Source organism: Chaetodon trifascialis, chromosome 24, assembly GCF_039877785.1.
Source record: "Chaetodon trifascialis isolate fChaTrf1 chromosome 24, fChaTrf1.hap1, whole genome shotgun sequence".
Lineage (NCBI taxonomy): Eukaryota > Metazoa > Chordata > Actinopteri > Chaetodontiformes > Chaetodontidae > Chaetodon > Chaetodon trifascialis.
Genome location: NC_092079.1, coordinates 6,419,341 through 6,432,777, shown reverse-complemented (window position 1 = coordinate 6,432,777; position 13,437 = coordinate 6,419,341). Strand labels below are relative to the sequence as shown.

The 13,437-nt window shown below is 39.4% G+C and overlaps 2 protein-coding genes across 2 annotated transcripts in view; one reads left to right on the top strand and one right to left on the bottom strand.

Moving 5' to 3' along the window:
- Nucleotides 1–7,394: 7,394 nt before the first annotated feature.
- Nucleotides 7,395–10,582, top strand: rtraf (RNA transcription, translation and transport factor). The gene is made up of 8 exons (XM_070957715.1): nucleotides 7,395–7,545; nucleotides 7,988–8,112; nucleotides 8,343–8,442; nucleotides 8,782–8,862; nucleotides 8,994–9,082; nucleotides 9,193–9,261; nucleotides 9,792–9,840; nucleotides 9,936–10,582. Exons 1-8 carry the CDS (start codon nucleotides 7,485–7,487, stop codon nucleotides 10,088–10,090), a joined length of 729 nt encoding a protein of 242 aa, XP_070813816.1. The 5' UTR covers nucleotides 7,395–7,484; the 3' UTR covers nucleotides 10,091–10,582.
- Nucleotides 10,583–10,981: 399 nt separating this feature from the next.
- Nucleotides 10,982–13,437, bottom strand: part of nid2a (nidogen 2a (osteonidogen)) — a 33,808-nt gene continuing 31,352 nt past the window's right edge. The window contains 2 exon segments of the mRNA XM_070957941.1: nucleotides 10,982–11,745; nucleotides 13,275–13,387. Coding sequence (XP_070814042.1) covers nucleotides 11,735–11,745; nucleotides 13,275–13,387 — 124 coding nt within the window. The 3' untranslated portion in view covers nucleotides 10,982–11,734.

Genomic DNA, 13,437 nt, shown 5'->3' with positions numbered 1-13,437 from the left:
TTAACAATAGTAGTCTTTAACATTAGTAGTCTTTAACAATAGTAGTCTTTAACATTAGTAGTCTTTAACATTACTGTCTTTAACAATAGTAGTCTTTAACATTAGTAGTCTTTAACAATAGTAGTCTTTAACATTACTGTCTTTAACAATAGTAGTCTTTAACATTAGTAGTCTTTAACATTACTGTCTTTAACAATAGTAGTCTTTAACATTAGTAGTCTTTAACAATAGTAGTCTTTAACATTACTGTCTTTAACAATAGTAGTCTTTAACATTACTGTCTTTAACAATAGTAGTCTTTAACATTAGTAGTCTTTAACATTACTGTCTTTAACAATAGTAGTCTTTAACATTACTGTCTTTAACAATAGTAGTCTTTAACATTAGTAGTCTTTAACATTACTGTCTTTAACATTAGTAGTCTTTAACATTACTGTCTTTAACATTACTGTCTTTAACAATAGTAGTCTTTAACATTACTGTCTTTAACAATAGTAGTCTTTAACATTAGTAGTCTTTAACATTACTGTCTTTAACAATAGTAGTCTTTAACATTAGTAGTCTTTAACATTACTGTCTTTAACAATAGTAGTCTTTAACATTAGTAGTCTTTAACAATAGTAGTCTTTAACATTAGTAGTCTTTAACAATAGTAGTCTTTAACATTAGTAGTCTTTAACATTACTGTCTTTAACAATAGTAGTCTTTAACATTAGTAGTCTTTAACAATAGTAGTCTTTAACATTAGTAGTCTTTAACAATAGTAGTCTTTAACATTACTGTCTTTAACAATAGTAGTCTTTAACATTACTGTCTTTAACAATAGTAGTCTTTAACATTACTGTCTTTAACAATAGTAGTCTTTAACATTAGTAGTCTTTAACAATAGTAGTCTTTAACATTAGTAGTCTTTAACATTACTGTCTTTAACAATAGTAGTCTTTAACATTACTGTCTTTAACAATAGTAGTCTTTAACAATAGTAGTCTTTAACATTAGTAGTCTTTAACAATAGTAGTCTTTAACATTACTGTCTTTAACAATAGTAGTCTTTAACAATAGTAGTCTTTAACATTACTGTCTTTAACAATAGTAGTCTTTAACAATAGTAGTCTTTAACATTACTGTCTTTAACAATAGTAGTCTTTAACAATAGTAGTCTTTAACATTACTGTCTTTAACAATAGTAGTCTTTAACAATAGTAGTCTTTAACATTAGTAGTCTTTAACAATAGTAGTCTTTAACATTACTGTCTTTAACAATAGTAGTCTTTAACATTAGTAGTCTTTAACAATAGTAGTCTTTAACATTACTGTCTTTAACAATAGTAGTCTTTAACAATAGTAGTCTTTAACATTACTGTCTTTAACAATAGTAGTCTTTAACAATAGTAGTCTTTAACAATAGTAGTCTTTAACATTACTGTCTTTAACAATAGTAGTCTTTAACATTACTGTCTTTAACAATAGTAGTCTTTAACATTAGTAGTCTTTAACAATAGTAGTCTTTAACATTACTGTCTTTAACAATAGTAGTCTTTAACATTAGTAGTCTTTAACAATAGTAGTCTTTAACATTACTGTCTTTAACAATAGTAGTCTTTAACATTAGTAGTCTTTAACAATAGTAGTCTTTAACATTAGTAGTCTTTAACATTAGTAGTCTTTAACAATAGTAGTCTTTAACATTACTGTCTTTAACAATAGTAGTCTTTAACAATAGTAGTCTTTAACATTACTGTCTTTAACAATAGTAGTCTTTAACATTACTGTCTTTAACAATAGTAGTCTTTAACAATAGTAGTCTTTAACATTAGTAGTCTTTAACATTACTGTCTTTAACAATAGTAGTCTTTAACATTAGTAGTCTTTAACAATAGTAGTCTTTAACATTACTGTCTTTAACAATAGTAGTCTTTAACATTAGTAGTCTTTAACAATAGTAGTCTTTAACATTACTGTCTTTAACAATAGTAGTCTTTAACAATAGTAGTCTTTAACATTACTGTCTTTAACAATAGTAGTCTTTAACAATAGTAGTCTTTAACATTACTGTCTTTAACAATAGTAGTCTTTAACAATAGTAGTCTTTAACATTACTGTCTTTAACATTAGTAGTCTTTAACAATAGTAGTCTTTAACATTAGTAGTCTTTAACAATAGTAGTCTTTAACAATAGTAGTCTTTAACATTAGTAGTCTTTAACATTAGTAGTCTTTAACAATAGTAGTCTTTAACATTACTGTCTTTAACAATAGTAGTCTTTAACATTAGTAGTCTTTAACAATAGTAGTCTTTAACATTACTGTCTTTAACAATAGTAGTCTTTAACATTACTGTCTTTAACAATAGTAGTCTTTAACATTACTGTCTTTAACAATAGTAGTCTTTAACATTAGTAGTCTTTAACAATAGTAGTCTTTAACATTACTGTCTTTAACAATAGTAGTCTTTAATGTTAAAGACAGTAATGTTAAAGACAGTAATGTTAAAGACTACTAATGTTAAAGACAGTAATGTTAAAGACTACTATTGTTAAAGACAGTAATGTTAAAGACTACTAATGTTAAAGACTACTAATGTTAAAGACAGTAATGTTAAAGACAGTAATGTTAAAGACTACTAATGTTAAAGACAGTAATGTTAAAGACTACTATTGTTAAAGACAGTAATGTTAAAGACTACTAATGTTAAAGACAGTAATGTTAAAGACTACTAATGTTAAAGACAGTAATGTTAAAGACTACTATTGTTAAAGACAGTAATGTTAAAGACTACTAATGTTAAAAGTACTTTGCATACTATTATTGCAACTACTACTGTTTCTAATACAAGTGCTACTACCACCAGAACACAATCAACATCCATCAGTGCAGAGTTTCTGCTGCAGGCTCTGGTAGCTCAGTGGGTAAGTCCGGTGCTTATGAAGCACTTGCCTCAGTGAGGCAAAACCTGGATCGATACCCGCTGCTCCCAGATGCCTGACATGGAGGTCGGAGGCGCGGAGGGTGGAATGGGGGCGTTTGCCCCCTGGGGACTTGGAGATGTGAAAGTAAGGGGTTATGCTGAATTAGACAAAAAATAAATAGCATTTATTTAAGCTGTATGTACCACTCTGTTTGCATTTTCTTACTTGTGGCCAACCAGTTTGTATGGAGTTCACCCGAGCAACTGGTCCAAATTGACGAGTACCGCTTGCGTTGTCACCGTTAGGTTTCCGCGGCCAGAGACAGCTTGTTGACACCGTGAGGTTACCCCTGTCTCTGTGACTCATCAAGACACCACACTTTCAGAAAATATTCTACTCATTACCTGTGCAACACTTCCACATCTCCCCAGGAGGCAAACGCCCCCTTTCCACCCTCCACCAAATTCTGCTGCAACTTTTCTACAAATAAACACAGAGGAAACAAACATTTTAAAATATATTTGTAATATACTACTTCTACATCTCAACAGGGGGCAGACGCCCCCTTTCCACCCTCCACAAAAGATTCCAGGTAATTCCATTTCCATGCTAGTTATGTTGAACACCTGGCAGAGACCACAAATTTTTCACCTCATCTTTGACTTGTTCCTTGTGATGTGCACTCACCTTTCTCTGGGCTGTTGTACTGAAAACAGGAGTGAGAGACACAAGGAGACAAATTGATAAATTGTCTTTTTGCCCCCAGTGTTCAAACAGTTTTTCTAACCCAAATTTTCCAACCCCATTCCTTCCACATGAAACACACAGCCACTAATAATACTGAGAACTGTACCTGTACCTTCAGCACAGAGAAGACATTCTCTCACACCCTAAAGAAAAGACTTCACATGCAACACACTCACTTTACACTTAGCATTAACACTGAAAAATGGTTCATGAATAAAATAAGAAAAATACATACCAGACACCATGTAAACACCGGTCCATCTGCAACCATCTACACAGGTGTGTGAAAGTAAATAGTGTATATGTACATTGATAAATTGTCTTTTTATCCCACTGATAAAAGATTGTTTAAAAAAAAAAACTAACGTTTTGTTTCTTTTCTCACACTGCACTACATTTACATTTTACATTGTGTGGCACATACATCAATACATCTGGACTGATTAGGAAAAAAATAGGAAATGGCCAACAGTCCTACTGACATGACATGTATTGTATTGCACTTGGGAAATACAAGGTCTAAAACTATGTTTAAAACTAAACATTCACTGTACCTGGAAACAGACAGTACACAACATGGCCAAAACAAGTCAAAAATGGCTGTTTTTCTATTATTCTATTTTGATCATATTGTCACAATTTACATTATAATGTCAGTGTGTCTGTGTCTATAGTCACAGTGCAGCTGAAGGCTGTGTTGGAGGAACTGCCTGCTAAGCTGGACAATGGATAATGCTGAATAAAGCGCTCGTGATGTTCATCATCAGGAAGCTATTTTACTGTCAAGAACTCAGACATGAGAGCACTGCAAATGCAATATTCATGGACTCCACAAGATGGCAGCAGCCTTAACGATTAATAACCGTTAACCGATAAGATTTAAATGCCCTTACATGCTGCCATTCCGTCATTCCGACATACTGCCATTCCAACATACCACCATTTAGACATATCACCATCCCGAAATACCGCTATTCCGACACACAAACGTCCCACCATTCCGACAAGGCTTTCCGTGTAAGGAAAAGTTGGAATCAGAGAGTCACTGACTCGGCGCTGTTCGGTCCGAACTGCAGATTTACAATGACGGAAAATAGTTAGATTACTCATCTAAAATGTAAAAAAAAAAAAAAAAAAAAAAGCTACAAGATTTAGATAATTAACAGTACTGTAGGCTTCTATCGTCTCCTATTGCTTTTTAAATTATGTCGAGAGCGAGCGCGCTGGTGATTTCTTTAATTGATTTTAATTGATTGACTTACGTAGCTAAAAAACAAAATTGACCGTTAGTATTAATCGGTTAACGTTCCTGTTATCGGTTAACGGTTTAACAGTTAACCATGTGCATCCCTACTCCCCACATGGCTTACCATTTCACTGCCGATCCCAATCCCCTCTCTGCCCTCTTTGGAATTCCAAATACCAGAGTCCTGACGGCCGAGGCACGACACGCCATGGCTTTTTGCACTCTACTGGCCAGGCACCTAATTTTACTGAACTGGAAGCATAACCTGCCCCCGTGCTACGACCGTTGGGTCAAGGAAGTTCTGTACAACTTGAAGTTGGAGAGGCGAAGGTTTTCTCTGAAGACATTTAACAATATTTGGAACCCCTTGCTGTCCACTGTAGAATCACGAGATATTACACCTGAAGAGACTGATATCCCAGATCTACTGATCCCAGATACTTCTGTTCAAACTGTTTAAGTTTTCTACTACAAAAAAATAAATAAATAGAAAAAAGAAAACATTTGATTCACCAGAAGGTGAATCCACTTCCTGCACTAAACCTGCAGAAAAACAGTTCTCAGCTTTCTCTCTGTTTACATTTTTACACTATTATTTACATTTATTAGTTGAGTGTTTTCCATGGTTGTGTTGACATTTCCTTTCCTTTCTTCATTATATAACCAATATAAAATAATATATAATATAAAACACTTATTGACACTTAACACTTACCATGACATAGTTTTCAGCCATATCGCCCAACCGAGCAGAGCTCCGTTTCAACAACAACAGCAACAATACGTCCAGTATTTAGCTTGCAGTGATGAGCTAACACAACAGCTCGTCCAAAAACGGCCAGACACTTCAGCGATCAAGTTTGAACGGAAAACTTATGCGGACAATTTCATTTCAATTCTACAAAGAAACCAACAAGAAAGACAACATATCCGGATACATCTGAAGTTCACCCTCAATAAGCCAACCAGCAAACTCAACTATCCACATGGAGGAACGTTTGCACGCTGACACTCCAACGTGCGCGAGTCCAGTTAGCGTTTGAAGATGGCCCGGTCGCCATCTTCTTTCAAAAGATTTCAACGGAAAATTTGAAAAATTTGACACTCAAACCAAAATCAATTTATTTTCAAGTCACTAGACAATTGTGGACACATTCTTCACCTTCCCCGACACATTCTGTACATTCTTATCCACGTGAAAACCTCGACTGCCGCTCGAAACTGGGATCTCCCAACAGGCTGCCAATTACATTCAACAATTTACCATAATTAAGTCCAAATTGCTCAGAAACCCCTTAATATGTGTAAGGAAAACGAATAAATACATTCGCCTCGACATAAAAAGATGTCTTACCAATGAAGTCACTGATCCACCGTCTGCCAGGTGCTCCGCCGCAGGTTTTGAGTGGTGCGTCTGAAACGTGCTGCCGCCGTGTTTCCATGACTTGATGACGCGCGTGCGTCATCTAGTGAGAGAGATCCTATGGAGGAAATGGATGATGAATGAAAACTGTACACATCTGTGATGCGTATGATATTTGTTTAACTGCCAATTTAGACACAATGGCATTCATCGCTGCTTCCCACCTACTGTTAGGTGCATTTTTGTTTCTTGATGGAGTCAGTTTGTCTCTTCTGATCCTCGCTTTCACCTGGGTGCTGCCTCACAACAGGTCTTGAAGAGAGGCCCTTTGTCAAAATCTAATTTTAAGGTCTTTCATACTTGAGCCATGAATGAAACATTTGCCAGCCTCTCCACCACAGCCAAAGGGATTTGGCAATATTTTGTTTCCTTGTCAATTGTCTGACACTTCCACTAAAACATGGACACAAACAGTTGGATGAAAATATAAAAGGTTGGTCATGCATAGACGGTGGTTGTGACCAAGCTCAATGACAGGAAGCTTGACGAGGTTTTATCACTTACTGTGTACCGCTGGATCAGAGGATTCCACAAGCTTGTACAGAGTCTTTTCCCAGGTTTGTCGTAGTCTATGAGTTTGCGACAGCTGAAGACCTGTTACACACTCTGAGTTGCAGGCAACATGCTGATGCCCCCTGAAGATGTGCGTCAAGCATACAGTTTGTAGCAGCATCCATATCTGAAGCACTGTAGTCCACCACAAGCCCATTGGTTTGCTGATACGGATCTTCAGGTGACTGTCGTTGCACCATGCGATAAAGCAACTCACATTACTGCAAGCATGGCTGTAGACTTGTAGTTTTATCTTATGTGTGGAGGAAGCATCATTTTTGTTCATCTTACAAAACAAAATTAAGGCTTACTTACTTATTGAATGAGTTTTATTTCACAAAACTGTTAACTGTGATTTACATCAGGTAGGATAAAGTAGAAGCAGAATATAAACTCTTAATAGTATCTGAAATCTTATATAGGTGCATGTAAATTTAATTTCTAAACTCAGTAAGAGGAACTTTACATTGAAAGTTTCAACAGGAAGTCGTCGGCTCCGTCAGCGCATGCGCAATTCCACAGACTAGCAGCTAGCTCCGGTGGGTACAGCCAAGTTAGCTAGTAGTGAGCTCAAGAAAGTGGTGATTCACCCACTAACATACGTTGAAATGTTTCGGAGAAAACTAACAGCGCTAGATTATCACAACCCCAATGGATTTGACTGCACAGGTAAGAAAAACATCGTGAAGGAGCTCTTTAATTTGGTTCGGTAAGTTTAACGTGGAGCCGGCTAGCGTTTATTAATGTAAGTATCACAAGTCCTGTCACTTGAGACAACGATATGCCAATATCTGCTTAGAAAACAGTACTTTGACGCTGCTTTGGGGCGTAAAAACTTCTATGGTGGTGAAAACGCGAGATGAAATATGTCCTCGACCTCTTGGTACACAGCACTTTTATTCGGCAATTCTAATTCAAACGTACTCTTCAGTTCTGCTCAAGAAATTGCTGGTTATTTTTTTAGTTGAAAGTGAGAAATTTAGCGAGTAAGATATAATATGAAAATCATAGTTTATCTGATAACTTTTTTAAACAGGGCTGTAAATGTGCATTTGCTATTGTTAAAGTAATGACTAAATGCCAATTAGCTACCCCTCCCCTCTCTGGTCAGATGAGACACAGTTCAGGAACTGCATCGTGTGGCTGGAGGACCAGAAGATTCGACATTATAAGATCGAGGACAGAGGAAACCTGAGGAACATCCCGAGCTCGGACTGGCCCCAAGCCTACCAGAAGGTGAGCCCGCCATCATGCTGCCACTTTAAATCATCATTCAGACAGTCTAGCACATCTTGGCCCTTAGACTTCTAGAAACACCACCTTGAAGCTGACTTGAATGGTATTCATGAAGAGCAAATTGGTCTTGGCTGCTACCAAAGAACTGCAACATCATTGCTGTGCAACTGTCAACGCCTTCTTGTACATGTGATCTGTGTTTCACTGTCCTTTTCCTTTTCCTTCTGCAGTACCTGCAGGATGTGAACTGTCCATTTGGAGTTCAGGACAGGCAGGAGGCTGTCGACTGGTTACTGGGCCTGGCTGTGCGATATGAATATGGAGACAATGGTAGGATGTCAGGACGTGTGTGTCTGTTGTGATAACTGAGACGATGTCAGTTAACTGTGGATGTTCATCATATTTTCCTGTTTTAGTCTGAGCTTCCAAAAATAGGTCTGTAAAACACATGCTGCGCTCCCAATGTTGACCAGTAGATGGAGACATTATAAAGGAAATGTTTTCTCATGATGCTAGCTCATTGGTCCCCCTTTGGTTTCTTCACATAAAACATAAAATAATCTTGATCCTCACACAACACAATAATATCTTTTCAATGCAATAACACAAACTGGCACCAACTCCCATACTCAGTGTGTATAACGCTGTGTTTGGTGTGCATCTTCTCAGTGGACAAATACAGGAACTGTGAGCCGCTTGCAGCCTCCAGCAACAGCAACAAGGCGGCCGACCCTCTCGTCAACCTTGACAGTGAGTTGAAACACTTCGCTGCACTCCCCCCCCCCCACCCCCCACCTTTGCGCTTTACTTTCTCACATTCTTTCCCGTCATCTCTTCGCTCCAGGTGTCAGATGAAGTCATCATTTGTTTGTGTTTCGCAGGTAATTCTCCAGATTTCAAAGCAGGGGTCCTCGCTCTGTCCAACATCCTCAAGATACAACGGCACGATGACTACCTGGTGATGCTGAAGGTGGGAGTACGCTCATGCACTCTCCATGTGTGATGACGTGTTGTCTTTGCCTTTCAATCTCTGATCAGACTTTATGTTGGACTTATTTTGCTTTCTTGGATTTCTGACAGGCCATTCGTATTCTGATCCAGGAGAGACTTTCTCCGGAAGCCATCGCTAAAGCCAACCAGAACAGAGAGGTATTGTAAACTGAAGATGCACATATTTTGCATCGAGAATGATCGAAGCAGCAGAGGGCGAGATATCCAGACTTGTATTCCTCGTTTCCGCTGCGTGGCAGAGCTCAGCTTGGCTCACATTTTGCACCAGGTGCTTTTCTCAATTTCATTTTCCTCGACAGATAGCACCCCCTTCAACGTAGGCGTGATTCTTAGCTGATCGTTGTTGCGACGCAGGGTGAAACTGCCGTGACATCGTCTTCAATGTCACACACAGCGACAGTGGAGGACGTTGACGAGATGTTTCGGATTCTCGGTTTGTGGCTGTTTGTCACAGGAAAGAGACAAACTTTGTTTCAGAAAACAAACTGAAGTGATACCAAAAAAAGTATCAGCTGCCGGGTCCGCAGCTTTTGCTAATGGAAAACCAAAACCACCAGTCTGGACAATGTCCCAGACTCCTTCATTTTTCATCATGTAAATTAATGCGTGAAATCCCTGTGATTTGTTTCCGAATCAGTCAAATGTGTATCCACGCCTTTGTTTTCCAGGGTGTCCCAGTAGCTTTAGACAAGCACATCTTGGGTTTCGACACTGGAGGTGAGTGCTGAATTTTGGGTGTAAGAAGTGCAGGAAGCGCAAATTGATGAGAAAACATCATCACGGATGTGACAGTAAAACAACTCTCTTCTCAGATGCGACTCTGAACGAGGCGGCCCAGATCCTGCGCCTGCTGCACATCGAGGAGCTGAGGGAGCTCCAGACCAAGATCAACGAGGCCATCGTGGCTGTTCAGGCCATCATCGCTGACCCCAAGACAGACCACAGGCTGGGCAAGGTCGGCAGATGAGAGTGAGGATGAAGAGGGACGCCGGGGGAAGGAAAGCAGGGACTGGACTTCGGGATTTTGGATTTGATTTTGAGAGTCTTCGTATGATTTGGACATAAATGACTTTGTTTTTTTCCGTTGTTGCATGAGATCAGACTATCTGAATCGGGTATCTGGAGCAAATGTTTTCATTTTTTGTACTGCAGCATGGAGTCTAAGTCTGCAGCAAACACACACGGTAGAATAGCTGCTGAGTAGTTAGTAGTATTGGAAAAGCTCATTTCCACCGATTTGTTATTAACATGCGAGTTTCTTCTGAGACTTTTGTTGACCCTTCTGATGTCTTCTGGCTCCACCACGTCCCCCTCAACAGAAACACCGAAGTATTCAAACTGACAGTTCTATTCGCTTCTTTTGTCGTACAGGAAGAACATTTCTTTTGAAAACTGATGGAAGAAAAGCTTGTTTTGAAATGATTTACATTGTGTGGGAAAATATATAAATACCGCTGAACAGAGGCTGCTGTGCTTGGTGATCATTGGACGTTAAGTGGAAAACAGAATAACCGCCAAAGTGTCCGTCAAGTACCAAATCACATTTTATTGTTATAAATATCACGTCTTATAAAAAGATAAAGATTTGAAAAGTAGTAGTACAAATATTCGGGGGGGGGGGGGGGGAAGTATTTCATTTTCATTTCATGTTGCGTGAAATCCAGATTAGTAGTGCAGAGGATTGTGGGGGTCTGGAGTCGCTGAATGATGATGATGTCATAGCTTGACATTTTCTTCTTTGCTTTTAGTTGAGTGTGAAGAGAAGATTGATACCACTGTTGAAATATTAAGCCAGAGCTCCGACCTGGCATAGAGACCAAAAACAGGGGGACTGGCTTCCTGCCAAGAAATAGCCTGTAACTCCCCTTAAAGCCACAAACGTTTGTTTTTACACTTTTTATACGGATTAAACAAGATATAACATGTTCATTCATGAGCTTTACAGGATCTTCTGCTTTTGAATGGCAGTGGTTTCTCCCCGTTTCCAGGCTTGATGCTACCATGCTAACCGCCTCCTGGCTCGAGTCTCATATTAAATGTCCAAACGTGAGAGCAGCATCCACCTGGAAGAGGGGGATTAATACATTTCCCAAAACATTCAACTGTTCCCTTTATTTCAGTCTGGAATCAATGGAACCGATTCACCTGCTCTGCAGTTCGCAGCAGTTTTAAAGCTCTTCGTGTTGTTTGTCTTTGGCTTTAAAGAACAGAAAAACCTCCGCTCTCATAGCTACGCGTAAAAATCTGATTTCATGGTTCTGTAGCTTTTAACAATAGAAAAACAAAAAAACTCACGTACAAAAATACAGTAGAAGAAAGAAAAAAAAAAAAAAAAAAAAAACTAAAAATGAGGTATAAAACAAATTTACAAAACATTAATTTGGGGTTATATCTTTAAGGTGAGATAATGGGGTTGGGGGCAGGGTGAGTGGACGGGATGAAAATTTGCTCCGACGGTCGATCTGGCAACGAGAAGCCATCTTGCTCCTTACCGAGTGTCCTTTCCTCTGAGGGACACTGGAGAGGCCTCCTTTTAGGGTGGTCCTGCCCTCTGATCAGGAGTCACCCCAGAACTTTAGCACCAAAGGACCCTGCGGCTGCCAGTCTGTCGTTAGTGGATCCCTGAGACACAAATCAGACATTTCAATGATCTTTTTATTCTCGTGGAAGAAACCTCCTTTTGTCTTCCGATTTATAGCTCCAGGAGGAAATGAAGAGTCTCTTCCTGTGTGAATCCAAATGTGACAGGATGAGGGCTTAAGTGCTGCGGTGGCCTGATGACAGAACAAACAGGCCCTCCGTCCTGAACAAAGCCCTGCACTTAACAACTTGTGGCGACCGAGAATTATCTCCGTAAAGAGCATGTGTGAGTGTGTGCTTGCGCATTCAACAATTACAGCTTTTAAGCCTCTTACAGCCAGCTCCCAAACCCTTAAGTGTGTTTTAGAGCTGTCATCATGCTCAGAATTACGCCACACATCTTTGAAGCAGACAGCTGTTATTTTGTCTGAGGCTTCAGAGTGTTCGAGGACGCATAGACGTGACATTTACAGCGACTTGCAGCAGTGAGAGCCATCATTCAGACCGTTCTGACTCTTCTATCGTGACCGGTGTTGAAACTCTCTGCAGATGTGTGTGTGGCTTTGACGACGACACCTGCCAAGGTGCTACTTTAGGGATTATCCTGTGTTTAGAGGGCAACTTTGTACTTTAACATGAGGCTTTGAAAGGACTTGAAGCCATCTGCAGACATCAACACATCAAGCATGACGCACAAACACAGAATACAGGTAGAGGGTCTTACACAGCTGTGTCATCATTGGTCTTTGGTCTCATGTACGCACAGACACAGGCCACAAGTAGAGGGTCACAAACAGCTGTGTAAATTATTCATCGGTGGATGTGAAGTCATCACTCACACACACAGCTATAGGTGTGGAGTAGAGGTGTGTGATGAAACACAAAACTTGGGGTTCCTCACACAATAAAAGTTGCATTATGTCCACCGAAGAAAATCTGTTTTTAAACCTTCAGAGTTCAGCTTTTCATTGAAATAGACTATGAATCTATCATAGTCGGTTCACAGTCAAGTAACAAAGTATATTTTTACTCTTTTCATCTATTTTTCAGCGTATGAAACAGTGACTGTGTGCTACACAGGTGGCCTACACCGAACACTGTACCTGAACTAACATGCTGCTTTCACTACACAGCCTCGGTATATATCGAATAAGAAGTTCATATATCCAGCGTTTCCATCAGACTTGAATGCACCACCTCCCCTGTGTCTTTGTTTTTTGTCTCAAAGCAGCCTTCAGGGTTTAGGTGACATCTGGTGGGCACAAGCCAATGAGCTCACCGTCTGGTACACCTTGAGGTGTGTGTGTGTGTGTGTGTGTGAGAGAGCGAGAGATGGAGGGCATTTGGTTGTTATTACACAAACGCTGAACATAGTCTGACTGTGAAAGAGACTGACTGTGTGTGTGTGTGTGTGTGTGTGTGTGTGTGTGTGTGTGTGTGTGTGTGTGTGTGTGTGAGTGAGAAAGAGAGACCCTGCAAGGTGACCACGTTCAATCAATAATGCATCAAACCACATTTAGCCTTTGTTGAAGTGTGAAAACATACCTGTTTGCACAGTACCCATGTCTCACCTGATAGACAGTTGCTGGTTGCGATGGCGATGCCGTACAGGTGAGAGCGCTGGTCAGGCAGGTATTCATCGGTGAACTGACTGCTGTCTTTGCTCACTGCGATCACTCCATCCCTGCGGGGCAGCAGATAGAGAGACAGCTCATTGATGGATGACCGGTCATG

Excerpts from the sequence above, each read along its gene's own strand:
- rtraf (XM_070957715.1), top strand. The coding sequence starts at position 7,485 with ATGTTTCGGAGAAAACTAACAGCGCTAGATTATCACAACCCCAATGGA. Across the intron at positions 9,083-9,192 it reads ACTACCTGGTGATGCTGAAG|GCCATTCGTATTCTGATCCA; the intron begins GTGGGAGTACGC and ends GATTTCTGACAG. Across the intron at positions 9,841-9,935 it reads CTTGGGTTTCGACACTGGAG|ATGCGACTCTGAACGAGGCG; the intron begins GTGAGTGCTGAA and ends CTCTCTTCTCAG.